General features: G+C 45.3%; 2 protein-coding genes across 8 annotated transcripts in view; both read right to left on the minus strand.

Moving 5' to 3' along the window:
* Positions 1-13,495, minus strand: part of ARHGEF6 (Rac/Cdc42 guanine nucleotide exchange factor 6) — a gene marked incomplete at its 5' end in the record, with an annotated part of 33,924 nt that extends 20,429 nt beyond the window's left edge. For 2 of the 4 annotated variants that reach the window (XR_014027550.1, XM_081336285.1), the window contains 5 exons: positions 793-994; positions 1,604-1,731; positions 4,642-4,726; positions 9,822-9,905; positions 13,331-13,495. Coding sequence is in view for 3 of the 4 variants with exons in the window: in XM_081336285.1 (XP_081192411.1) it covers positions 793-994; positions 1,604-1,731; positions 4,642-4,726; positions 9,822-9,905; positions 13,331-13,495 (664 nt within the window). Of the gene's footprint in view, positions 1-792; positions 995-1,603; positions 1,732-4,641; positions 4,727-7,608; positions 7,849-8,899; positions 8,919-9,821; positions 9,906-13,330 lie in introns of those variants that run through there. The other 2 variants (XM_081336287.1, XM_081336286.1) reach the window with 2 other exon arrangements.
* Positions 13,496-16,040: 2,545 nt separating this feature from the next.
* Positions 16,041-26,098, minus strand: RBMX (RNA binding motif protein X-linked). Of its 4 annotated transcripts, none has more exons than XM_081336463.1 (11): positions 25,996-26,098; positions 24,437-24,563; positions 24,153-24,259; positions 23,318-23,483; positions 22,328-22,447; positions 21,756-21,870; positions 21,533-21,658; positions 20,544-20,644; positions 17,996-20,034; positions 17,814-17,904; positions 16,041-16,928 (listed from the first exon to the last, which is right to left on the minus strand). In XM_081336463.1, the coding sequence occupies exons 2-9, from the start codon at positions 24,543-24,545 to the stop codon at positions 19,724-19,726; spliced, it is 1,155 nt and encodes a 384-aa protein (XP_081192589.1). In that variant the 5' UTR covers positions 24,546-24,563; positions 25,996-26,098; the 3' UTR covers positions 16,041-16,928; positions 17,814-17,904; positions 17,996-19,723. The 4 variants fall into 4 exon arrangements, with proteins under 4 accessions (XP_081192589.1, XP_081192588.1, XP_081192590.1 ...); XM_081336462.1 differs by having other exon boundaries at positions 17,814-17,916; XM_081336464.1 differs by having other exon boundaries at positions 17,814-20,034; positions 20,544-20,629.
* Positions 26,099-26,425: the final 327 nt, after the last annotated feature.

Here is a 26,425-nt window from a genome sequence, read left to right on the forward strand (position 1 = left end):
GCAGCGCTACCCCTGAATAGATTTGAAAGTTTTCCACTGAGGCAGGATTTCAAGCAAGCTCTGAAGACAGGCACAAGCGAGGAGGGCCAAGGGCCAAGACCTCATGATGTCCCAGCACCAGGAGAAATGATCGTGGAACAAATGAAACCTCTTCCTGGAGACAGAGCTCAATTTCAGAGAAAGGACCCAGAGTTCCACCCTGGTGTGTGACTCAGTTGACCACAGGGCAAAACCCTGAGGAATCTCCAGGCAATCTTATTTTGTCATCGTCATTTGTATAACCCAAACTGACTTTTTCTTCCTTTAGAGGAAGAAGAGCGGGCAGCATTTCCACTCCTCACCAGGAGAGATTGAAAAGACAAAACTTTGCTGTGGTGGGGGGATTGGAGCAATAAGGAAAGGAGGAGGGGAGGAGGAGAAGACAAGAAGGAGAAAGAAAAGGAGGAGAATAAGGAGAAAGTCAAGGAGAAGGAGAAGAAAAAGGAGAAGGACAAACAAAAGGAGAAGAAACAAAAGGAGAAGGAGAAAGAGTAAGGAGAGAAGGTGGAGGGAAAGATGGAGGAGAAGAAAGAGAAGGCTTTTTTCACAGTGCAGAAAGAATCTGGAACAGGTAAAGCTACCTGTGGAAACCACAAGAATGAGCAACCCATATAGGTTGCTACGTAGTTTTTAGCGGACCTGACAAATCTATCTGGGCCTGCAAAACAAAAATATCCTAGCAAATGCCATCACAACAACACACATGAATGTAAACCTCCACAATGATAGGAACGATAACATCAAATGTCTTACCGGAGGATTTGACTTCTCTGACATAGTTGCTGGGGAACCAACCCGTCTTTCCGTTAAGGGTCCCTTCCCACCAGCCCCCTTCCTCAGTGCGGGTGACATAAATGATGTCCCCCTTGTTGATGCTCAGCTCGTCTTCGTTGGTCTGCTTGAACTGGAACCGAGCCTTGACCACCAGTTGGTGACTGCCGTTTTCGGTCATCTCCTAAACACAAAGGCAGATCAGGAGGGTGGTTGGTTCCAGAAGAGAGAGACTAAAGAAGGGTGCTGGGAAGAGGTGAGAGACGGAATCAGCCAGACAACTTTGTTTGGAAGAAGCCGAAGAAAGATGCTTTGTCGGCTCAACCGATGTCAGGAAGGGCTGAAACTATGAAGCCGACAGCTTCTCCCAAAAAGTTGGGCTTGAAACTGGGAAATTCCTGCTTTACCATAGAGTTGTACAACTATTCTGCTGCACCAGATTAACACCAGGCCTTGGACCCCTGCTCGCTAGTTCCTGTGCTTTTTGGATAGCATATTCTTCTTGAGTTGACCTGCCATGGCAAGGCCAGCCGCTAAGAAGGAATAGGTCAAGAGAAGAGGGATAACCCCCCCAGAGAATAGACAAAGCCAGCTCAAACCTAAACTGTGATGAATTTCAGTTAAAACAACACTGCATTAATTAAATCTAGTTCCTAAGCTGTTTCTTGTACATCCCCACCTTCTCTTTCCCTGAGATGGCAGGAAAGACCTGAGAAGGCCACAGACCCAAAGCTAGTAAAGGAAGGTACAAACTGGGTGTTCTTGCTCTGGGTGGGATCGTGTCGAAACATACCCCAACTCTTGACTGTCTCTGCAACAATCTTGATGGCCGAGCTGAGGCTGCTTGGGTCAGGGCCTGGCAGTCACCGGGGGCTGGAGAAAGCAGCTGAGAACATGGCTTCCTGGTAGAACTTCCTGGATCTGTTAAAAAGGAGAAGAGGTCAAAAACGGAAGGAAATAACCCCTGCTGGGCTGAGGCTAGAAAAAGAGCTGTAATATGTCAAATGAAAGCCTACATCCTTTGCAACCCAACTGAAAGCTCTGTGAGGAACGTTTCTCAACTTTAACCATTTTAAGATGGGTGGACATCAACTCCCAGAATTCCCCAGCCAGTAGATCACAGGGCTTGATTCCTGGACCACAATCTCACACCAGGGTCTTCCTACAGGGGGAACGATATTCAGAACCAGGTGTCATGTCCCCATCAGATCCCAGTTTAGAGTAGGAGTCGGAGTTGGAACCGGGACCGTCCGATGGGGATGGCATGTCTCCCTTGGAATGTTTGGAGAGGCCAGGAGCTGAGGATGATGGTGTCCCAGGCCCCTGAGGCACTGGGGTTGTTAGTTGACTTGACGGAGAGCTGCTTGCCCTCACAGACATGGGGGAGGACTGGCTGCAGACAGGCGGTGGTGCTAAGAGGCAGCAGATCCCCTCTGATGAGGAAAGCTGCCTCCCCCACTTGATCCAAGGGCGGGGAGAGTAGAGCGGAGGCAAACTCAAAGGAGGTCTGTGAGGCTGCTTGGGAGAAGGTCAGCCCGCCCCTCCTCACAGGGAGCACCTGGCGTGGGTTGAGATCGTCTCTCTTGGGAACAATTGTTTGCTTTGGCATAAACTCCCCCGGCGTTGGTCAAACTCAGCCTTGACTGGTGTTTCTGCCTGTGCCTCGCCTTGTGGACTTGCTTGCCCGGTGGGCCTTGACTGGACCTTGCCCCGTGAGCTTCTCTTTGGACCTCCTCTCTGTCTCTGCGAACTGGTTTTGTTCTGTTGCTTACTGGCTTTCGTTGGTGGGACTGAGGGTGGCTGCCTTTGGGGAAGTGTGGGGTGGAGCCTCACCGGCTGTTGTGGGACCATTTGTTGAGGCTTTTAACAGAGCACTAAAGAACTCTATCGAAGCCTGCTTCCACCTAGGCGACCTGGGTCATAACACCAGGGCTGAGAAAAAGCTCCCTGCCCAGCCTTCGGAAGAGAAAGTGGATTGCTAAGTAGAACAGCTTTCAGCATCATATGGTGAACCATTTCGGAAGGAGGAAAGTGTGGGTGGCTTATAAGTGTGGCATCCAAGCGCCATCCTCTCCGTCAACCAGCTGGTGTCACAGATTGCGTGAGTTGGAGAGGTATCTAGTCCAGCCCTGTTCTGGGCAGGAATTCACTAAAGCAGCATTTCTCAATTTTAACCATTTTAGGAGGGTTGTCCATCTATCCATCCGTTTATCTGTCCATCCGTCCATCTATCCATGTTATTTGTCTGTCTGTCCATCCATCCATGTATCTATGTCTGTCTGACCCCCTCCTCCCATCCATGTTATCTGTCCATCCATCCATCTATCCATCCATCCATCCATCCATCCATCCATCCATCCTATCTATCCATCTGTCTGTCTCCATGTCTCTCTATCTATCTGTCTGTCTGTCTGTCTATTTATCTGTCTGTCTGTCTGTCTATCTTCATCCATCCATCAAAGAAATGGACATCAGAACAGAGTGGCCAAGAAATAAATCACCACCTGAGGAAGAGACACATACAGAATTATCTGTTTCTGTTTTCAGGTATCAAATTATAACCATCAACATTTTTCATTCAGCATCACAAGATGTTCTTGCCACCCCCACAGACACAAATATATAAATCACCACTGGTGGGGCAGGATGGGGCCTTCTTGAAGGTCTGGCATCTGTTTCACACCACACAGGACAACATAAAATCTATTTAGATATGCTTAGGAAGCCTCAATCCTTTTCCATATTCTTCAGCTCGCTCTGAATCTTGTTCAAATCTAGCATCTGTTCAGCCGTATTCCACTGTTTGCATCTCCTAAAGCTTTTCACTTTCAATAAAGATTTCATTGCGCATTACCAGCCCGACCATATCATGTTAAGCGGATCCTTGCCAGATCCTCCAAGAATGATCTAAGCAGTAGACAAACAGGAGAGACTGACATGTGCATTTTACTGTATCAGCAGTCCAATGCTGAGAAAGAAAAGAAAGAAAGAAAAGACTCATTTGAGGGAGGGAGGGAGGGAGGGAGGAGACAGGGAAAGAAGGAAGGAAAGAAGGAAAGACAGAGGTAGAAGGAGGGAAGAAAAAAGAAAGATTAATTTTGAGGAAGGAAGGAAGGAAGGGAGAAAGAAAAGAAAAAACAACCTAAAAAATAAGATATCGGAAAAGAGCAAAACTGGGACACACTTTCAAAAGGAATGAGCACCAGTTTCTATAGGAACAGCCAAAAGGTAAAATGTTTCTTCTATTGTTCTTCTGCAAATAGATGGGGCTGGGTTGTGTGTGTCTGTGTGTGTGTGCGCGTAGATGCCACATTGTCAAGATAAAGTCTCTTTCGAGTCTAGCTTGGCTCGTGAGTCCTCTGTGGACCCATCCCTGGCTTTTATTTAGCAACAGCATGGAAAGTTTGCTTCTGTCTTCTCTCAATCTTTCCCCAGCCCCCCCAGAGCTGGCCGACAGCCCTGAGATCTTGTGGTGGCTTGCAAACCCTGCTTAGCTTTCTGAAACTAGCCACAGTTGGTTTTAGTGAGCTGCCGCCTGGAGAAATTTCTCTGGAGCTCAGAGCAAAGCCGGGAAACGAAGGCAAGAGACGTATGCAGGAAGATGGACAGTGGTTAATATTTGCCTGTTACTTATACGTAAGGGTGTAGGTCTATACATAAGTTGTAAATGGTATGTTTTAAATGTGTGTTATGCAGGTGTAGCCTTGAGAGCAAGCAACTAAATTCCATTTTTAACGTGTGCCGTTGTGCCCACAGGGAAAAAAATGACAATAAAGGTTATCTAATCTAATCTAAAATATTGTGACATTCCCCCTTTTTCTCCTTGCTTACCTTCAGTGGCTTTGTTGAGAGAAGAGAGGGCAGTCAGTACCTTGGAGAAATTTTCTCCGGAGTAGAGATTGTGGGCATCAAACAGCTGGGAGAAAGACGGGGAAAAAAAATAAGAAATGTCATTTGCAGCCTTAAGGAAACACAATCCAAACATTTAGAGCTGTTTCAGCGGCTGTGAGCAAGCAAAGCTCCATGTTTAGGGGCAGTCTACCTTGCACTTCGCAATACCTGTTGCTAAGGCTGGAGGCTACAGGAAGGCCCTCTTGCTCAGCTTCCTAGAGATATTGGCTAGCAACGAGGACTGCTGGGCCATCCCAGCCCTTCACTTTTTTAGTTATTAATCCATATTTCCAGCCCAAGGACCCTCCAGAGGTGTGGACTTCAATTCCCAGAATTGTTCTCCTCCTCCTCCTCCTCCTCCTCCTCCTCCTCCTCCTCCTCCTCCTCCTCCTCCTCCTCCTCCTAGCAACCAGTTGGCTTTGGTGCATTTTGCTCCTTAAAGTAGAGGTATGCAGAGTTCATTAAACCAAAACAACAGCTCCACCATCTTCAAGCAAGGATCCGGCCCTGCTTTACTACAGTGAGTTAAATTTTAAAAGCAACTTTTCCCTTTACGTCAGCTGTTCTGCAGCTGAACCCCCAAACGCCAGGCTTATGTGGCTTTTTTTTGCATACCGGCCAACCCAAGGGCGATTCTGTGACCTGAAGACTGTAATTTAGAGTTCTAAAGAGGGAACAGGAGTTTGTTTGTTTGAGCAACTCTTTGCAAGGCCAAATTATAATCTGGCAGGGAATTGTGCCACTCCACGATCCTGGATTGTGGCTCATATCTTCTCCGGCAATTTGACCACCAGAGATCTCTGGGGCTTTAATTTAGAGGCTACAGCAATGGGGTGTTCTGCTCATGCGGTCCGATTTGTGGCAGGATCAGTGCACGGTTTGGGAGGGAGTTGCGTCTTGAAATCCATTGTATTCTTGCAAACAAGTATAATCCATTTTTCCAAGATTTTTATCTACCCAAGACAGCACACAATATAAAACATGCACTCAGATATCGATGCAACCAGAAACATAGCAGCATTCCAGGATTTGAGGGGTTGCCACAAAGGGGTGAACTTATTTTCCAAAGCGCCAGAAGGCAGGACAAGAAGCAACGGGTGGAAACTGACCAAAGAGAGAAGCAAACCTGGAACTAAGGAGAAACTTCCTGACAGTGAGGACAATTAACCAGTGGAACAGCTTGCCTCCAGAAATCGTGGGTGCTCCATCACTGGAAGTTTTCAAGAAGAGACTGGACAGCCATTTGTCCAGAATGGTATAGGGTCTCCTGCCTGAGCAAAGGGTTGGACCTCTGAGATCCCTTCCAGCTCTATTCTACATTTTCTCCCATTAAGACGGATCAGGATAGAATGTGCAGAAAGCAGTAGAAATTACTAAGGAATGGCCTTTGGGAGGAAAAAAAATTGAGCCCTTTAAAAAAAAAAAGGGGGGGGAGAGGAGGGAGGCCATCTGTGGCATGCATCATTTCATAACGGGCATTCCACCATGTGCACAATTTGGAAAAAAGCCCTTTCATTTTTTTTTGAAACATATTATTTGTATCCTATATTTATGGAAGAATCATCACCTACGAGGGATTAATCACGCCCAGACTCTTGGTTATAAATTGCATCACGTCCACATCCAATTCAGATCCGATGCCATCCAAACCAACCCAGAACGCCTTAATTAGTTTATCTTAATTTATAGTCAGAAACGTCTTTGCAATCGATCTAAAGATCTTTCACTGATTCTTCATAAGCAGCCAAATTCTCCTCAAACCAATTTCTCCATTTGACAGGATGCTTTCAAAAGCAAGCAACGCGTTCTTAGATGGAAAGCAGAGGAGGTAGACAAGAGGTCTTGTTGGGAGGGAGGGGAGTGGCAGATTGGAGTCTCCAGGGCCACACCAGGAAGCACCTTATGGAAGGAGCTGCTACGCCTCACTCAGTCCCACCTGGAAGAAAGAGACTCTTTTGATGTTCTCCAGAACTTGATCAAGCGCAGCCAGGCAGAACGGAAACCATGGTGGAACTTCCCCACTGAATGTGCGTATCCCCCCTTCCACTTTCAAACCAGTTCCTCCTGGCTTAGAGTCTAGAGCAGGGCTCTCCCAACTTGGCGACTTTAAGACTTGGCTGGCTGGGGAATTCTGGGAGTTGAAGTCCACAAGTCTTAAAGTCGTCAAGTTGGGAGAGCCCTGCTCTAGAGTCCTCCGGATAGTCCTCTCTGTGCAACCCTCCACCAAAGACCTTGTGCCATTATTGCAGCTTTTGCACCCTTCAAGGGTCTCGATGCCCCTTCCAACTTTCCATGGCCAATCGCCTGGCCTGCTCTTATGGAGAGACCTAGCCCTGGCCCCCAGCGTCTCTTCTCTGCATCTCCCTCTGCTTCCTTGGCCTATCTTCGCCAGGAAAGCCAGTTGCTTACGGCAGAGAAATCATTAAGCTGTTCCTGGATGAACAGCAGAATTCCCCACTTGACCTCCAAGAGTGCCAGTGACCACACCTGGCCTATGGTCAAGCAGGGCCGAGAGCCCTTCCAGCTGGAAGTCTCCCTTGATGGAGGGAGAGTAAAGGTTATGAGTGGAGGATGGGCCTGGATGTCCAACCACCCTGCAAATTGCATCTGGAGGCACCCAGGGCTGCTTCTACGCAGCTGCATCCGGCAAGAGGGCGCCAGATGTGGACGTGGGGGGGCACCGCTGCCCTTCTTCGGGCTGTCGGGCTCCCCTTCCCACATCTAGAGGGCATGGCGAGACCCAGGGCCCTTCCTTCTGCGGACGAGCCGAGAGGGAAGAACGGGCAGAGCTCCGCCGCAGCCGAGCCCTCCCGGGGACCCTCCGGGCGCCCCGAAAAGCGGGGCCCAGGAGGCTCAGCCTCGTCGCCCGGGACAGAAACTTGGCCAAGGAAGGAGGAAGCGTCTTACCTGCGCCGGGAAGCTGCGGAAACCCTGCAGGGCCCGGGGAGGAACGGAGCAGGGCCGGGGCGCACCGGGGAGCCCCTACCCGGGTCGGAGGCGCGGAAGTCGGCGGAGGGGAGGTGCACGGGGCCGCACAGCTGGAGGAGGAGGAGGAGGAGGAGGAGGACTCCGGAGCTGGCTCGCCCGCCCGTCCGGTGACTCAAGCGCTGCGCTTCGTCTGTCCGGGCGCCGCGGTCTGCCTGGCTGGCTGCGATCGGGGAGCCCCGCTGGGCAGGGACGGCCTGACCCGGAGCTGGATCGCGGGCGGGCGGCGCAAAGCAGGGGAAGTGACAGGCGGCGGGAGCGGGAGGCAGCCAGCCAGGCAGGCAGGCAGGGGCGATGCTCCGGAGCGCCCCCTCCGCGCCGCCTGCCGGGGAGCGCCCTGCCTTCTGCGGAGCCGGCCGCTTCCCCCCGCCCGCCCCGCCTCAAGGCGTCCCCGGGACTCCGCGGGGTCCCGCTCAACTCCCCAGCCCGGGCCGTGGATGGGGAAGATGCCCCCGAGCCTCTGCCGGTCTGCCAAGCCTCCCTGGACCTCTCTCTCTCTCTCTCTCTCTCTCTTTTTACAATAACCTCGCTATGTAGGACAAGCAGGCAGATTCTGCGCGCCAAGACGACCCGCAACTGGTCGTTGCCCCAGATCTGCAAACACGGGTAGCCGGTGGGAGGGAGGGGATGAGGGGGGGGGTGGCCTGGCTGCAGCTGGCTTGGCACGAAACTGTAGTTTCGGTCGCGGGTTTCGGATTGTAGAGAGAAGACCGAGAAAGGGAAGGGACGGCCGCGGCGCTGCAAAATGTCATTTACGTTACCCAGGAGGTGCTCAGTCCAGCACAAGCGAATCTCTCAAGGGGGGCTCCGTTGGAACTCCCCGCCACTCTAGTCGCCTGCCTGTTGCCCAGCCTGGCAGCCAATCGGAGCTGAAGTGGACCCCAGACAGCCCCCCTCCCTCCCTCCTTCTGCAGAGGGGCTTCATGATATGCTTGGCAGCGTGATTGGCGGGAGAGCAACGGAGAAAGCAACTGGGTGGGTGGGATAGAGGCGGTGCCACTGGGAGCTGGTATTTTCACATCCCCCCCCCCGCCAATTATCTCGCCAAAGCCCCGGCTCAGTGATGACCAGCTTGAATCCAGGCATCTGCTTCGCCTTTGCTGTCGAGCCCCTCCTTGTTCTGGTGCAGGAACTGAATCATACCCAGAAACAATCTGCCGAACAATGGGAGTGGGCTGTGAAAGGGGGGGGGGAATCTCCTCCCCAGACTCACATATGGCACCTGGTGGGAGTTGCCAGTGCAGAGCTGCAACCACTGAATCTTCTCTTCCACACCCTCCCCCCTCCCCTACCCTCCATTTCCCCAGAGAAGTGTCTGTAAACCCAGGAAGCGGAGTGGGGAGAGGGTAGGGGCAGGAACACCCCCCCCAGCCTTCCTAAAGATAAGGTAGAGTGAAGAAGACAAGACTGGGAGAAGACGCCTCGCCCTTGGGAAGCCTAAAACCTGCCATTCTGGTTCTTGCGTTAGCTGGACTCCGGAGAAGTGCCGAATGGGTGCAAAGGGAGGGAATCTGCTCTGAGAAGTTCTGAACTGGCCTTGCTCCAAGAGAGTCACAGGACATAGGATCTGCTTCCGGGGCTGGAGGTTGTCCGGGTCCAGAGAAAGCCCCTTTCAAAATCTTCCCCAGTCCCAGCTCTCGCTCAATATCCATCCATCCATCCATCCATCCATCCATCCATCCATCCATCCATCCATCCATCCATCTATCTATCCATCATATCTATCTATCTATCTATCTATCATCTATCTATCTATCTATCTATCTATCTATCTATCTATCTATCTATCTATCTATCTATCATCTTTGCGAAATGTCCTGCTTTCAGCTGCTGGTTATTTCCAATGAAAGGACAAGGCTGGGAATAAACCCTTCTCCTGAACCAAAATGGACTTAGTGATGTTGCAGACGGAGGACAAAGCGTGGCTGCCTTCTACAGCAGCCACACACGCCAGCAGACTTTCTTCAACCCAAGGAGGACATCAGCCTCCTCAAGGGGTACCACTGGGTCAAGTGATCAGGTTGCAGCAGCTCTTCCTTACCACCGCCCTGGCACCCTCTGCCTAAGGCCAGCCCCTCACTCCATTGGGCAGCTGGAGCAGACCCTCCACGGCGCCGTGATCAGTTGCGGCTTACCTCCACTTTCAGCGCTGCACACCCATTTAAAAACTGTTGGATGTTGCCAATGCAGTCGGCTTCCGTCTTGGGCTCCGGGCAGTACTAAAAAAGAACCAGAATCCAACAACAGATTTGGAAGCTTGCGACAACTCCTGTCAGCTAGCTTGCTTTCGTTCTCAAAGAACATTACTCTGAGTGTTTGTTCGAAGGAATGAGACAGCTTGGTGCTCACTGGATTTTCAGAAGAAGATGGGTTGTGGGTGGGTGGGGGAGGGGGGGAAGACAAGCTGTCAACTCAGAAAGAACCATGGAACAAATGAACCCAAAGCCACGCAGCTTAGGACTTGGCGCTGAATGCTTGAGATGACCTTGCCCAGAAGATGCCCTTCTGCCAGGAAGAGAAAGATTGTTGGCGATGAAGATAGGTGAACTACCGGTAGAAGGGGAGATCCCTCTGCTGAGCAATTCTGGGAATCTTTATGGGTGATAGACCAAGATCTTTAGCGCTAACCGAGAAGGTCTTCTGCAGAGAGCTAGCTAGCTAGCTTGGAAAGCAAGCGAGAACGTGCAGGTCTTTCAAGATGAAGTAGAAGGATCCTAGCAAGGAAAAGAATAATTTCTTAAGTGGCTTCAGACCTGCTTGATTGATTCAGTTGGGTTTCTTGGAAGTCAGTTGATCTCCATTATAGGAGAAGCTTACTTACACAAGAGACTTGGTCTGCTGTACCAGGCTCCTTGTTAGCCTAATTTCAGGTGATAATGGCAACCTTTAAAGCTGGGGTCTTGTATTTCAAAGACTTGCTCCCATACAAATTTGATCCTTAAAACAGTTACTGCTGCATTTGGAATATTTTTGGCAGCCTTCTAATTATAATTCCGGTCTTTCTGGTTTTGTTGCTCTGGTGGATTTCTTTTTTCCCCCTCTTTTTCTTGAGAAACGGGGAAGTTCTTTGAAGAGAAGAAATGTGCATAACAACAACTCAAATGGAATAAATCATCTGAAACCAAACCGTCTTCTGAGGCCTATGAAGACCTCAGAATCTGAAAAACATCTTGTTTTCTTCGGGAGGATTCCTTTTTTGAAAGGCATTTCAGAAGAAACACAACAGGGAAAATTGAGGTTGAGTGCAAACTGTTTCGATTATGGAGATGTGATAATTATTTTGTTTTGTTGCTGCTCTTAGGATTTCCTGCTTTGCTGATTTAGCACTGATTATGGGCTGGTCTCTGGCTTTAACAGTCACCGTTTAGAAAGATGTTTTTCAAGACGGCCATAAGATAAAATGGTTTCAGAAATAAATAGGTTTGCATTAAGCCACTGTGTTTGTCTAGCTTGCATATTGATCTGTCCAAACTGCAGATATGTTAGACTTCCATTCTCAGAGCTGTCCACTGTCTTTGCGCTGGGCTTCAGCTCACCGGAGCTGGCATAACTGTCAATTCTCAGGGCAGAGAAGTTCTTACATTCAGTTACATCACTGTGTGTTTAAATACAGCTTGTTGAATAAAGTCCCCTTTTGCGTGATCCATGCCCTAAAACCAAGTCACTGTTTACAAGTCACAGGGGACTTCCCAGTATTGCTAACCCAGAATTTCTAGGTATAGATTCACATGCTAATTGGACTCAAATGTACAGCTTTAGGCCATACATGAAGAAAAGGTATCGATTTGCAGTGGGTCTGAATCAGCATTCTGCAAACAAATGGTCCAGCTCTAATGCTGAGCTTCTGCTAAAAATAAAAGGAGACTCTGGCCTCCACGGTTCTGGTTAGAGAGACACAGAGGAAGATGGCTTGTGCAAGTGTCAGACAGGCACTCTGTTCTTCAGGATCCTTCAAGCACTTCAGAGCATTTTTTCCTAGAGATGCAGAACCAGGGATCCTGGATTCATAAATCCCAGTTCCTGGTTTTAACCAAAGCTCAATGTACAGTAAGTAAGAACTTGCGAAGCACAGAGATGTGGAGACAGAGGGGGAAAGAAAGTGAATGTCCTTCGGTGCATTTTATACTTTTTTTTTAGCTTTCAAAATTATTGTTTATATTCCACCCTTCTTATGCTGGTTCAGTCGCCATAAGTAAAATTGATTGACCTGGGCACGTAGAACTGTCACTAAAATACAGTCACTGGGTGCTGCGAGGTCCACTATGTTTTCATGTTCCGGAGGAGAAATAAAATAGCCTTAAGATTCACGTCATCCCTGAAGTTGCCAAAGGATGCCCAAAATTTTCACATCAAGTCTGCAGCAGCTGTCTCACTGAAGTTCCTCATATTCCAGGTCAGGGGTGCAGGACCCCATTGTGCAGCCCCTTTCCCTGGGTCTTGCTCTTCTCTGCCCCATAAGAAACATCAGCAGATCTTCCACAGCTAATGAAGCAGAAGCTGAGGTCAACAGTCACGTGGGCAGGATGTGGCTGAAACAGAGCCGTGGAATTGGAGCTCCAGGCGATCAAATTTTGGAATAATCTGTTTTGTTTTTAACCCAGGCCAATAGCACTACTGCTGCTTCTTCTCTACAGGATTGGCTCATTCAGAGTGGGAGGGGAGGAAATCCAGCCCGTTGAAGGATTCCTCTAAATGAGGGGTATTTCAAACTTGGCAACTTTAAGACTGGTGGACTTCAGCTTCCAGTTAGCATGAGGAATTCTGGGAGCTGCACAAGTCTTAAAAAGTTGCCAGGTTTGGAGACCCCTGCTCTAAATCCTTCTGCTGAATAATTCCAAGAGGAAGGTGGTCTGGGCAGGTACCCCAAGAAAATGCTTCCTTTTGCGAGAGAAAGAAAGGAACTTCCAAGGCAACGTGAAGAGACAACATAGTTTATTTCTTCCTCTTCCTTTTTTTTGGGTGTTCTCCATTTGTCTCTTGCACTTTCCAAATGCTTCTCTGGGTCTAAAAGTTCAGATCTTCCACTTCTGTATTTGCTAGATACAGGCTTAACTTGAGGGGGCTTCACACTTTCTACGTGATTTCTAAATCATGTTAATATCCTCTGCCTTAGTCATCCCAAATCAATAGTCTAAAAAGAGGAGCAGAAGGAGAAAAAAATACTAAAATAACTCTTAGGATCCTGTTTGAGCTGATGAGTTCTGCCTTGAATCAAGAGCTGTTCTCGAGTCAATGCTTTTGAGAAAATTAATGGTATTTTGGGTTGGCCCCAGCCATGCTCTCTCTCCTTCCACTCTAAAAGGACCTTTTGTATCTCTGTTACAAATTGGAAACCTCTTTGATTTTGCCTTTAAAAAATTTTTTTTTTGCTTTATTCCAGAAACTGGGCACGTTCTTCTATTCGGGCAGCTAAACAGATTTTTACTGGACTGTAGAGCAATCAAATATTTTTGTTTCTTTGATCTTCAAGGCTTCTTAGCTTCTCCAGTGATAGGGGATCCTGTCCCCAGTCTTAGGAACCAGGATCTTCTCCTCCCCCCCCCCGCTACTTGCAATTAAAATTTACCCCTCAATACTGAAGACTGGTCTCCCAAAAAGTCCATCTCTATCCTCTTTCTAAGCAAGCAAATCATCCCAGGCATACCTTTTCGATAGATCCGGGCAGAAGTCGGAGGAGGAGTTTGCAAAGGACAACTCCGTCTTTCAAAGACTCCTTGAGGAATTGCACGGGATCCTCAACCATCATTTTGGGAGAATTTAAAGCCCCCATAGAAATCAACCAAGTCACCATTTGCTCCTCCGGATTCATGACTGAAGTCTGTTCTGTTCTTAAGCTCCTTTTGTGCAACGGTAAAGCCAAACCCACATCCGTGGCTGCATCTTCCTGCTTCTTCTGAGGTGGGTGAACGATTAGAGGTCCCCTCCTTACCCTCCACTTATAAGAGGACAAACCAGTTAAATGCTTAAAAAACAAAAAAACAACCACCAAGAAAGCACCATCTTGGCTTGGAGTGGAGGAACAAGTTTGTTGCATCTACATCCATTGCCTTGTGCAATTACTTCTGCAGAAGTACAAAGCAGAACGTTCCCCCACCAAGTAAAGTGGTTACATTTAACCATAGTAACATTTAAGATTGGTGGATTCGACTCCCAGAATTCCCCCAGCCAGCCTGCTTGGTGATGGGTAGACATCAACTACCAGAATTCCTAAAGTTGCTGGAGTTGAGAAATGCCACTTGCAAATTTGGCAAGAAGTAGAAATATCTCTAGTTCTGTGATGACCGAGCTGATAGGAAGTAGGAGAAAATTGGCAGGTAGAAATTTTCCTGTAAGGAAAATTAAGAATCTACCAGGGGGAAAAAATGATGTAGCTTGGTAAGGTAGTTTTTCTACTTGCAGGGATAGTTTTAAATGTATGAAACATTTTTACTGAGCTTATTTTATTTATTTATTTAGCGTAGTTACTGAGCTGTAAACATCGGACACCTCTGAAAGATGCGTTTTTAAAGTGATTTACTTTTTAATGGGGGTAGGGAATTATCCAATTTTTGTTGCCATCACTCGTTTCAACTTCATACAATCCGTGACCATATACACCGATCAGGACTGACTAGGATTCAGTCAAGAATCTGCATCAATCCACACAATGCCCAAGCAAATCAGATCAAGGTTAAATATTTTAAAATGTTTACATCTTTTAAGCGTAAGATATGAACACCCTTTTGGTGTTATGAAAAGCCCCTTCCAAATTGGCTGTTAAGAGGGTGTTTTGTTTATAAAAGGATCACAAGCACATAATGGAAGAAAAAAAAGGGGAGAATGCAATTTCATGGATACAGCCAGAGGTTCACGCCTCTTCATCCAGTCTGCATCGTTACTTTTGAGCCATAAAAGCCAAGAGAGGGCTAGCTCTTGATTTTCTGGAGGGCTGAGATTTGCAAATGGGAGGATGAAATTGCAGGACTTTCCGAGCTGCGAGTTGGGTGGGCAATTGCCTTTTGCAAAAAAAAGGGAAGCCTTTTACTACTGGCCCCCCTTCTCGTCTTGAAAGTAGTCACTCAAGCCATTCAAGCGGCAGCTGTACTGAGGCTTGAAGCTTCAGGTTGTCTATTTATGCTTTGTGGTTTTTTGCCAGGCTGCACCCCTCCTCCGAGCTCATGAGCTGCACCAGATGCTGCAGAGCAGTCAAGAACTGAAAATTGGATAGGGTTTGAAAACTGTGAAACAGGACTGTACAAATTTAACTTTCAAAATCGTTGGTTTTTTTTTTTTTAAAAGCAGGGTGGCAAAAAATTGCGCAAGGTAAAAACAAAAGATGTCCAGGATGTTTTTCATTTTCTTCAGCCTTTTAATGGGCAAGCCACAAAATACAATCCAGCGGATCCCCCAGCATAGGATGTCCAAATGAAGCAGACCCCATGACTATTTCACCCTTCCCCCCTTTTCTGGGCATGCTGGCTGACTGGCTGAGCAAGACATGTGCCTTTCATCCGCATACTTGTGGGCCAAAGAGCAGCAACAGATTCCACCAGCACCCAAGCTCTACGCATCCCTTTCCACTGGCTTAGGTCTCCCTCTACTGACAATTGTTTTGCCCTCCACAAAAGCTAAGCCATCTTTTCAATTCTGTTGTAAACTCTTCCCTTTAAAATGGAACAGTGGCTTGTTCCTAAAGTTTTAACTTGTTGGCAGAGGTTTTCTTCTGTGCATGTGGAATCTTGTTTGGATTATCCCAAGGCAAACAATTGCAATTAGACACAACTCACTAATACAGTACTTGGCTGGACTCTGGCCCCAAACTGAAAGGGTTCTTAGACCCAGAGGAGCCTTAGGACCAGCACTGCCCCCCTAAGGGTTAGAGACAAAACAGCACTCAATAATGGGGCACAATCATACAGCAGCTCTAGAAGAACCATCTCCCCTCAACATCCCTTCTGCATTTTGATTATTTTGACACAGCATCTTCCTGTTTTTGGCCCATCTTTCCAAAATGCTTAACTGGGTTGTAGCATCCAACTACCTCCAACCCAAAGTCCTGGCAAGCACATCATTGTGTTGGACCATTCTTGTCTATCTAGTAAGCTTTTAAGACTGTTTAAAAGCAAAAAGCAGCAGTGTCTACAAGTGTAGCTCTATATTCCTCAGTGAAAAAGCTTAGTTTTATCTGTTTTGACAACCCATTCAAACCTTGTAATGTGTTCAAACTACCCGTACCCAGCCTGCCAGAAAAGCTGGTTATCTATCAGTAATATTGAACCCAATAAATATTTAAGTAGCCTTTGGCCACTCCTGCACCACCCTTCATTCTGAAAGCCGGAACTGTTATCACAGACCATTTTGGAGTAATGAAGAGCTTGGGAGGAAATTAAAACTTTATTGAGAGTTTAGTGGATACAAGGATCCGTTTCAGCTGTTGTCTTCCATGATGCGTCAGTTTTCATTTGACCAAAATGTTACCCGTTTGTTAATTTTTTGGCACTAGCTCCTTTTCAGAACTGCATTTCATGAAAAGTGAATTAGTAACTTTATGCTCTCTCATTCATGAGATTTTACCAAAACATTTATAGATGGCTGTGATGTTCTTGTGAAATCAAATTGTTGTTCGACTGCTGGTTAAATATCATACTGAATGCAAGGATTTAAGAAGTTATTCTTGGGGAAAAGCTCAGCATTACAATTGGCCAGATCTTGAAAACCCTTCTCCTGCAGTGCAGTCTAAGACCTGGCTCTTCGAGCTCTCTGGCCCAGGCTGAGGATTAATCTTATTTTAACTGGGGTTTTATTTATGCAGGGACAAATATAATTTTTTTTAAATTTGTTTTTAACTTTTATATCTTGGTTTTTTCACCCTGTAAACCGCCCTGAGTCCTTTGGGAAAGGGCGGTATATAAATGTAATAAAATAAATAAATAAATAATCTCTGACAGTTATTTAAGAAAGACACACACTTCACCTTGCCTAACTTAAGGCACCCCAATTCTTGCTCCTGACACCCCCTCTAAGTCACAAGCCATGGCTTTTGCTGGATGTCTGCCTGCCAGGATTTCAATTGCATTTGTAAGAGGACAGAAATAATTTCCATCCGATATTTAAGACTCTATATCTCACGTACGAGCGGTGTCTGTAGTAAAAACAGACAATGGCATTCTTGGAATGACTTTCCTGCAAATTGCCTTCTTTAAACTTTGTAGCCGTATTTTGAGTCTGCTTCTTTCTTAAGAGGCCTCCACACAATTCTGTACCTAGAATATAAACATTAGGAGACTGTCAGAACAGAAAGGGTGTCAAAATGTATTGTTAGTATAACTAGCTTAAAGCCATTTCCAAAAATGAAACACTGCACAGCACAAAAAGAATGATTTTAGGATCTTTACTTTGTTGCACGTAAACATAACTGGCTGCTTAGTTTCTGAACAAGCTGCTGTAAATGAGCACAACTCCTCTCTTATAATGTCTTTTCAAGTGACGGATCATTTCTTATGAAATTTTGGGCTTCACAGCTTAAGAGCTGTCCGCTTATCCTTGTGAAAGTCAATGGAGATATTACCCCACAAGCACATTATCCCCAGCTGTTTAACTGTTTGAATCTCCAAGATTAAAAAAAGTGATTTAAGAATGGCATGCCAAGTAGAAGGTACACAAAAACTAGGTGAGCCACAACGTCCACTGGCAAAAAACTATATATATATATATATATATATATATATATATATATATATATATATATATATATATATATATATATATATATATATATATATATATATATATATATATATATATATATATATATATATATATATATATATATATATATATATGTGTGTGTGTGTGTGTGTGTGTGTGTGTTTCAACAGGGCAGGTATCGGCACTTTAACCATATTAGATACAATATTTATTACTGACTGACAATGCATTTGTTTTTGGCTTGCAAAAGCAGATGCAAGTCTCATGAAATGGGACACGATATCAGCCTGTTCAAACCGAACTGTAGAACTAAAAAAACGCCAGCCAATTCCACAAACCAGCAGCAATTGGGCAGTGAGTGTTCTACTTCAACCTTATTTTTTTTACTTGCAAGGTATCTGAAACAAGCAATTTTAAGGTGTCCCTCACCTCCATCTTACCTGCTGCTCTGATGCAGCTTACAAGCATGAAGTTCATTCCAACACACACACTGCTTGCTTCCCAGGTCTCATCTTAAAGGGAACGTTCAGCCTGCAACAACGCCTGCAACAACGAAAGATGGTGTAAGATTCCAGTGGGCCCAACCGCCCAAACCCAAGACCACCCCAGAAATGAAAAAAACCTGGGTTTGCCGATTAGTCTGTCACGATCTAACATTTTATACATTTGAGAGGTGGAAGGTTCACTGGACTGGAATGAACTGGAATGGCTTAGTGAAAGAGTCGCATGGCTTTATGGATTCTGGTTTTCTTTCCAAGGGTGCTGTTCAAGGTAAGTCCATTTGACTGGCAAATATGTTTGGAAGGTTTAGAGGAGCACTTTAGTTGGAGGTCTCTTCAGGTCTTACTACATTTCAACAGGATCTTTTGAACTTCCTGGCCGCATCTGGGTCATGACAAGTTGCCCAGGTACCAGAACTCCCAAAGACTACAGTATAAAGAAAAAAGTCAGGCATCCAACTAAACATCAAGTTCGTAATCATGGCTTGCTTGACATTTCCCAAGCTGTTAACACAGATTTGGCAATTTAAGCCAAGTTCTGATTGTATTACTGCTTTACATTTCTTAATTAAAAGTACAAGGAACTTGCTTTTTTTTTTTAAAGTATCTTCATTGAAACATATTGGCCAAAAAAGCAACAGTCCCTCCCAACCCTTTATGGGGACGTTTGTTTACAAGCTGCTTTCTTAGCATCATTTTCAAAAGCTTTGTTCCATACATATTTTCATCCAAGACAAGGTTATGATGAATTTAGAAGGCTTCGCCTAAGGCTTTCCAGCACAGGTATTTTTTTTTCCATTTGGCGCTTTCTTTAAAAGCTAGAAAACTTCCATTGCCATGATGCACAGAATGTCCTACTGTACTAAAAGGACGATAGCTTTGGTTTCACGTTTGACTTAGACCGAAAAACTAGTTTTGCTTTGCTTACCATCTTTGCTGTTTCACAGGCATTTGATGCTTTAAAGCTGTTGTGGGATGCTGAAAGTTTTCACTTGTTTATGTGAAGCCATAAGCTTTTCAGAGGTTGGTGAGAAAGACTTCTTTGCTTATCTTACTTTCTCCATTTTGCCTTTGGAGTCAAAGATGTTCCTTTAAAAATGAGACACTACAGGATTGCAAAAATTTGAAACAGTAAGAGCAAGTACGTTCTGCAGCTTCTTGGATGGAATGGGCCAAACCTCTTTTTTTTTTAAATTTACAGAACTCTGCAGCTTGTTTGCTACAGGTTAATATATTACTGAGGGGGTGAGGTTCTTGCAAATTGCCTAAGGAAAGACGTAGAATGGCACAATGTACATTCAGCTTTATCCATTGGTGGTTTTGACTTAAAGGCTGAATGGTATCCTGCATTTTACACAGGACCGAAGACAGGTCATGTTTGGGAGCATCTTTGCATTTCAGAGGACACTTAATAGTTTAGGGTTGGCACACATCCCCACCCCCCAACAAATCATAGAGAAGGCATGCTTGCATGTGCAGAACGATCCATGGCCATTTTAGATGCATGGAGTGCCTTAGGCTGGCTGTTGCATTGATGACGTGAAAAGTGGCATTTCAGGGTTAACGTTTACTTTGAAAAGGTTACAACACTAGTACATAGGCTCAAAATGGCATACATTAACATCTGCTTTTTGAGAGAAATTATTAACAATTTTGAAATGAAATTAAACATGTTTTACTCTTTCCTCACAAAAAACATCAGTAATGAAGGGGAACTTAACAAGCAACAATAAAAAAAAGTTAAAAACATCGTTTCGGTAGTCCTCTGGGTGGGAACGAGATAAAACTTCCACATTCCTTGTGTTGGGAGGAGGAAAAAACTTGATTTGGTCCATGAGTTTCAAAGGTTTTTAGTATCGGCTTCTGCCTCCGCCTCTATCCGAGCGGCTCCCTCCCCGGCCGCCACCTCTGGGTGCTCCGCGGCTTGAGCTGCTGTAAGAATCGCGTGGCGGAGGGTAGCCCCGTTCCATAGAAGGGGGAAGGCCTCTGTCTTGTCTGCCCACACGGTCTCGGCCACTTGAGTAGACATCGCTTCTGCTGCTTGAGTAACTCTCGCGACTTCCACCATACCCATCTCGGGTGCTTCCGTAATCGTCATAGCGACTGCTTCCACCATATGATGGAGGGGGCCCGCGTGCAGGGGGAGCACTACGTGAGTTACCTGCAGGTTCAATGGTCAGGTAATAGGGCAACACTATAAATCATATCACCACAATTTTACATCTGAGTTTCTAAAAGAACTGCATCAATGGCTTCTCTGACTTTTTTTTGGATTTTTAAACTGAGGAGGAGTTTAAATATAATCTCACATTATATTTGGTGGGGGAAGGATCAGGCAGAGAAGGAAATAAACAGGCTGTTTGAAGATGCTGGTTTTTCACAAAGTAGCTCTTTTTTGGGGATTATTCCAGAACAGCTTGCTATTTTTATAGAAGAAACTCAGCCATTGTTTTTCCAGTGAGAGATGCAATTCAGAATTGTTGAACTTTGCTTCGATAGGTTAAGGGAACTGCAATTCAATCGTTTTGTTAAAATAAAAACAACGGTTACATTTTTTCTTCCATTGCAGCAGAAAAACCCACCACGTTAACCCCTCTAAGGAGCAGTACTCTAGCAAGTCAAGAAAGAAGCCTAACACATTCCTTAGAAACCCTCGAAGTCAGCACTTACCGTAACTCTCATAGGAATCTCTGTAAGAGCCTCCGCTGGGATGATCCGAGTAATCCCGGTCACGCCCTCCGTAGCCATCCCGATCGCTGTAGGAGGAATAACTACTAGGGTTTAATACAGAAAGTTCACAGTGATAGAAAATAAGTTTTTTATCCTTGTTTTCATTGAGTTTCTTTTCTCTGCATTTCTAAATGGTGTATCTTTTCCCCCCATCTCTTCTTTGCAAAGTGTGAGGTACAGCAACAGCTTTAGCATTTAGGATTATATACTGCTTCATAGTGCTTTACAGTACTCTGAGCAATTTACAAAATAAAAGCATTATTTGCATATTGCTCCAAACAATCCGGGTCCTCATTTTACCAATGTTGGAAGGATAGAAGGCTGAGCAAACCTTGAGCGCTGGCAGGATCAAACTCCAGGCTGTGGGCAGTTTGCCTGTAATACTACTGTTTAACCACTTCGCTCAAAGGGTAGTGTTATATGTACGGTTGCACTCTGAGGTCTTTAAAAGGGCATCAAAGAAAGGCCTGCCACCAATCTTTAATTCAAAAGAAGTACTCATCACCATTGTTGATGGCTCGCAATGGCAGTTTGATTGGAATTACCGTCATCGCCAAATGATTCAGTGTTGGCAATCCCTGCCATCAATGATTTGGTTATGTTGACTGCCGTTATTAACCAAATCCCATGGTTGTCAGGTGAAGCCAAATCCTGGAGCTCCCAGGCCATTCATAACCACCATTTGTTCAGGGCTATTTTAACTTCAAAAGGACAAATGGTCCTAGGCAGAGGACAGACTGGCAACCAACACCAGTCCCTCCTTGTTACAGATGAGGAGATGGCTTAAGGAATTGGTTTGTTTGGGCTTTTCAATTTTCTCAAGATCCTTACAACTTTTAGCCTTGTTAAATGAACAAAGTGGGTGGAAGCACACTCGTTTCTAAATAAACTCTATAGAATATTAACACATACAACTGAACACTAGGTACCTGTAACCTCTCGAGGGATACTCATCACGTGAACTGGAGTGTCCATAATCACGATAGGCATAATCCCTTGGCGGAGGGGCATAATCTCTTGTGTCTCTGGAACTTGGATAATCTCGGCTTGAATAACTACAGAAATTAAAATAAAGTTACTTTTTATTAGTGACAAGCAAAATAGCAAAGTTCGAGGACATCTGCTTGAACTCATTAACAAGCTTTATTTTACCTGTCTTTAGTACTGTAGCCATCATCTCTGGGGGATAAGTAGACATCTCTTCGTGATGGCAAGGAGTCTCTTCGTGGAGGCCCCCCGTAGCTGTCTCTGCCACGTGACAGGGGCGCTAAAATAAAAGAAAAAAAGGGAGTTTTGAAAACAAGGCAATCAGAAGGCATTTCTCCCCATTCTGAGTGGAACTGTTATACTGTTTTTTTTTCCAGTGGAGGCAAAAGTCTATGCACTATTATACAAATCTTCAATAGCAACAGGAGGAAGAACCACGCATAAGCACAACCTCATTGCAACTACTGCAAGGGAGAAGGCAAATTTACATGGCGGCAGCATCTTGCATAGCCTAGAAGAGCAGTTGACCCATAGCAACAGCTCACGGGGGGGGGAGGGGGGGAGAAGGTGTTATGTCCCCAATAAAGTATTTTATAGATTTGCTAGGCTGTGATGTATCCAATGCCTGGAGAGCAAAGTACCCTCACAAACAGCATTAAGAACTAAAAGTGCAACTGCCATGGCTCCCTTCAGTTAAGACTTTGAGCAAACGAAAGCAGCATTTGCACAATGCTTACCTCTACCACCCATCCCGCTACTGCTGCGTACAGGTCCAGATGGTGCAGGTCTTTTGGGTGGTGGGCCCCCACTGCGGGGAGGCGGGCCCCTTTTCATTGGGAGAGGGCCTCTAGAAGAACCTAGAAGACAGCATATAATGACATCCTCAGAAGCACCATCAGTATGCTGAAAGGCACCAGAAGTGGAAAGGGGTTAAGAACAAGCATGCTCAGAACGATTGCCTTTGTCCTAAGAAACATCCCTGACAGTCAGCCCTGGATCAAGGCCCCTAGACAGACACTTGCGCAACTTATATGACCGATGTATGGACAAATCTGTATCTATATGCTATGGCCATTAATGAGTTACAGAAAAGCAGCTAAAACTGGTAACATGAGCCCTTCTTTTAACTCTTGAGCCTTTCAATGACCAAGAATTCTTTATTCCAGTTTAAATTCAAAGCACATGTGAGAACCCAGGTCAGCAGACACTCATGTTTACATGCCGATCAGATACTTTCAAGGAAGCTCACAAAAAGGAGTGCCCTGGCAGTTGGCTTTTAAGCTGTGAGGTACAGTAAAGAGCCATCCAGACCAGGAGCTACCCACAGCCTGATCAGCATCTGCTTAAAATCAAGAAACATGCTCATTGAGCAAACAATGGCTAATGTTCCTTGTTTCTAATTTAAAATATTACCTGTTGATATCAATGAAACTGGCTTTTGCATATTAAGGTAGGAATTTAGCATGGTGCCTTCTAGATATTTGCTCTGGACCTGCTTTTGAAATACAAGTCCATTCAAGCCAGACTTTAAGGTCACCAATCTCATCTAAGTACAAGACCACACAGACATCCCAAATTACTATCTAGACTGTAACCTTTTTTTGCATTTCAAAGTGTTAATTCTTGCTCTCAGCATTTTATTTCCCTTCTGTCCAGCTATTTTCCTTCTTTCCATTCAACGTCTCTTAAGTCTTGTATGCTATCAATACACAGGAACTTAAACATACCTAAATGACTGCCTCTTGAAGGAGGCCCCCGGGTTCCACTGCTGCCTCTTCCACCTCTAAGGCCTCTTGGGGGTCCTCTGCTCCTTGGAGGGGGAGGGCCACGTCTACCAGTTTCAAAGGTTGGCTTGGTAGCTTGTTCAACTTTAATGGATTTTCCATCTAAAGACTGAACAAAGGTATCTAATTCAATCTTTGTAAATAATGATTGCCTTTGGGCTAATTACATTTCTAGACTTTCATTTGAGGGTATTATCAGCAACTAATCCCACTCAGAATGCCAATGCTATTTATTAGTCGCTGCTTAGTTAACAGGGTTGTCACTGTACTTGCAATAAACCAGGGAATATTAAGTAAGATTTGCAAATATGTTACTACAGTATTTTAAGTCATTTGTCTTTTTAACTTCAGGTTGCAATACTGATATTTTAGAAGTAAACATGTGGCTGTCCCGTTATACATAACTTTATTTTCTTGTATTTTGAGGAGCATCCAAGAAACATTTGGCACATTTCTGGCATATTTCTGATGGTACTGTTACCACTGGAAAAAGGACATAGTATACTGTTTTTTTTTTTCAGTTTAAGAGATACTGGAAAGCAACCTTCTCTATTCAAGTTGAAAGACATCATATTTTCTTAAATTATATATTTATTTTTTTTAATCCCATTTATATCCCGCCCTTCTCCGAAGACTCAGGGTGGCTTACACTCTAAGCACAAATCAATGTGCTTAGCAATATATCTTAGAAAGAAAATCAATAGACATGATTCTTTGAAACTATTTCAGTACTCTCCTTTGTGTTTCATCACAATAAAAACCAGACATTAATTCCCACCTTTCCATTCATATCTCTTGCTGCATCCTTAGCATCTGCTGGGCTCTCAAATGTTACAAAAGCAAAGCCTCTGGACTTGTTGGTTTCACGATCTTTCATAAGGAGAACTAAGAGAGATAGAAGCATTATTTTGTTTGCTCTTACAGGGGTATACCCAGGATTCACAGAAGCCTGCTCAGAACTTCTTAGAGGATAGGTAAGTTCTATCACTTCAGCTGATCAAAAATGCTAAGTTCATCACAGCAGAACTGAAAACCCCACCAAGATGCCTTGTCCTTCCTTACCTTCTACAATACGGCCATATTTGCCGAAGACGGATTCAAGAGCTTTCTCATTAGTTTCAATGTTCAATCCACCAACGAACAGCTTCCCAGGCCGATCTGCTTCAACCATTTTGACAGGTTTTGGGATCTAGAACACAATCAAACTTCAGAAACCATAAAATATAGTCACATCAAACTGCAATGTGATTTTTGGGATTTCCTGCATATGGAAGAACTCTTTTGATTGCATTCCATTTTCATTACGTTTTAATTACTTCATCAATGCTTTGCTAAAATGTTTAGAGTGACCCAACCTCCTACTATAATAAAAAAAGACAATATGGCATGATAAAATCAATATGACATCATAAAATAATATCGGTCTAGTTTAAACATGAACAAACTGCATTTACTCACAATGGTCTTTTAAACCTCATTCCAGAATTGTTTTTCTTAAAGTCAAATCTCAGTTCCTTTTAATAAACTTTTACAAATAGAACTCTACTGCCATAATACAATGAAATAAAATTAATCTTTAACTATTCTGTCCAAACCAATGCCCTCCAGATATATGATATAGGGTCTCCTGCTTGAGCAGGGGGCTGGAGTAGAAGACTTCCACCGGTCCCTTCCAGCTCTATTCTGATTCAGACAGATTCATTTAGACCCCAAAACCTAAATAGCAACTGAAGCATTGTAAAATTTAGCAGTTAGCATATATTTCTGGAGGACCCCTCTATTGAATAAAACCTGCATTCAACCCTGACTATTCTCAGTGGTTTCCCTAAAAAGTTTCTTTACCTGTTCAAACAGAATAAACCGTTGAAGGAACCTCGTGTTTTAACAAAAACCTAACAAAAGCATTCTAGACTGCTCAATGCACAACCACATCGACCGTTGCATTCTGCCCGAATTTTATTCCAAAATATAAATGGACCCAAGCAGAGAAACCCGGGTAAATTTCCAGGAAATTCGGTTTTCGTATTTGGTCGGATATTTTTTTTTTAAAAAAGTACCCAACCCTTAAGAAAATGGGAAAAGCCGATTCCCACGTTCGGTTAGCAAACAAAAGGCCCGAGCCTCTTCGTGCAAAGCACGCGTGCGCGTCGGCCGAAAGGAGCGCGCGGCGCGCATGCGTCAACAAAACCAGCCTCCCGAAAGAGCGGGGCGTGCTCACTCCCGTCGCCCTTCCCCCTCCCCGTCGTACGCGCCTTGAAGGGTGCGGGGGCGCGCGAAGCATCGAGGCGCCTCTAAAGGCGGACGCAAAATGGCGGCTCCCGCGACCCTCCCTGAGGAGACCGTGGGGAAGGGCGGCGAGACCACTTCCCGCCACCCACCTCTCACCCACTTCCAAAGCTTTAAAATGGCGCCTCAGCTACCCCCTGAGGAAGAGCGGGAAGGGTGAAAACCGTTGAAGGGGTGTGGAGGGAAAGCAAAATAAATAACGGCCTTGGGGTCCGCTTCCCGCCGACAGGGAAACGGTGTGCGTGCGTGAGACAAAATAGTCCCTATATATTATATTAAAAAGGCCGCATTAAAAAAAAAGTAAGCCGCCCTCAACCGCTACCCCGCATCTTTACCTCGTCCCCGCCGGCCTGCAACGACGCACTGAAGAGGAACAAAGGGCTGAGGGCCTTTATATAGGTGACGTCAGCGCGTTCGAACGGGGCTCGAAAGCCCGGATGAAAGCATGGCGAAAGGAAGGAGGCGTGGCCAGGGTTTGGGAGAAAGGACGAATGGGCCCGGATAACGGTGGGTGAGGTGTCTGAGCATGCGCGACCCTGTTCGCAGATACGGACGTGCACATGAATATATGTATCTTGGTTGAACAGAGAGTTGGAATAAAATTATAGGAAATAAATAAATAGGCCTTGGAGACTGTCGATTTGTTGATTGCATTTCAGCCTGGGATGCTTTTATTCAAGATTCACCCACATTCTTCTTTGTGGTCCTCTGGAAGGAAAAGGCACACTTAAAGAATCTGGATGTTTGCGAATAAATACATTGAGA

Source organism: Vipera berus (assembly GCF_964194415.1).
Source record: "Vipera berus genome assembly, chromosome: 11".
Taxonomy (NCBI): Eukaryota; Metazoa; Chordata; class Lepidosauria; order Squamata; family Viperidae; genus Vipera; species Vipera berus.

Excerpts from the sequence above, each read along its gene's own strand:
- RBMX (XM_081336463.1), bottom strand. The coding sequence starts at position 24,545 with ATGGTTGAAGCAGATCGGCCTGGGAAGCTGTTCGTTGGTGGATTGAAC. Across the intron at positions 21,659-21,755 it reads GGCTACAGTACTAAAGACAG|TTATTCAAGCCGAGATTATC; the intron begins GTAAAATAAAGC and ends TAATTTCTGTAG. Across the intron at positions 20,035-20,543 it reads AGATTCCTATGAGAGTTACG|GTAACTCACGTAGTGCTCCC; the intron begins GTAAGTGCTGAC and ends TTGAACCTGCAG.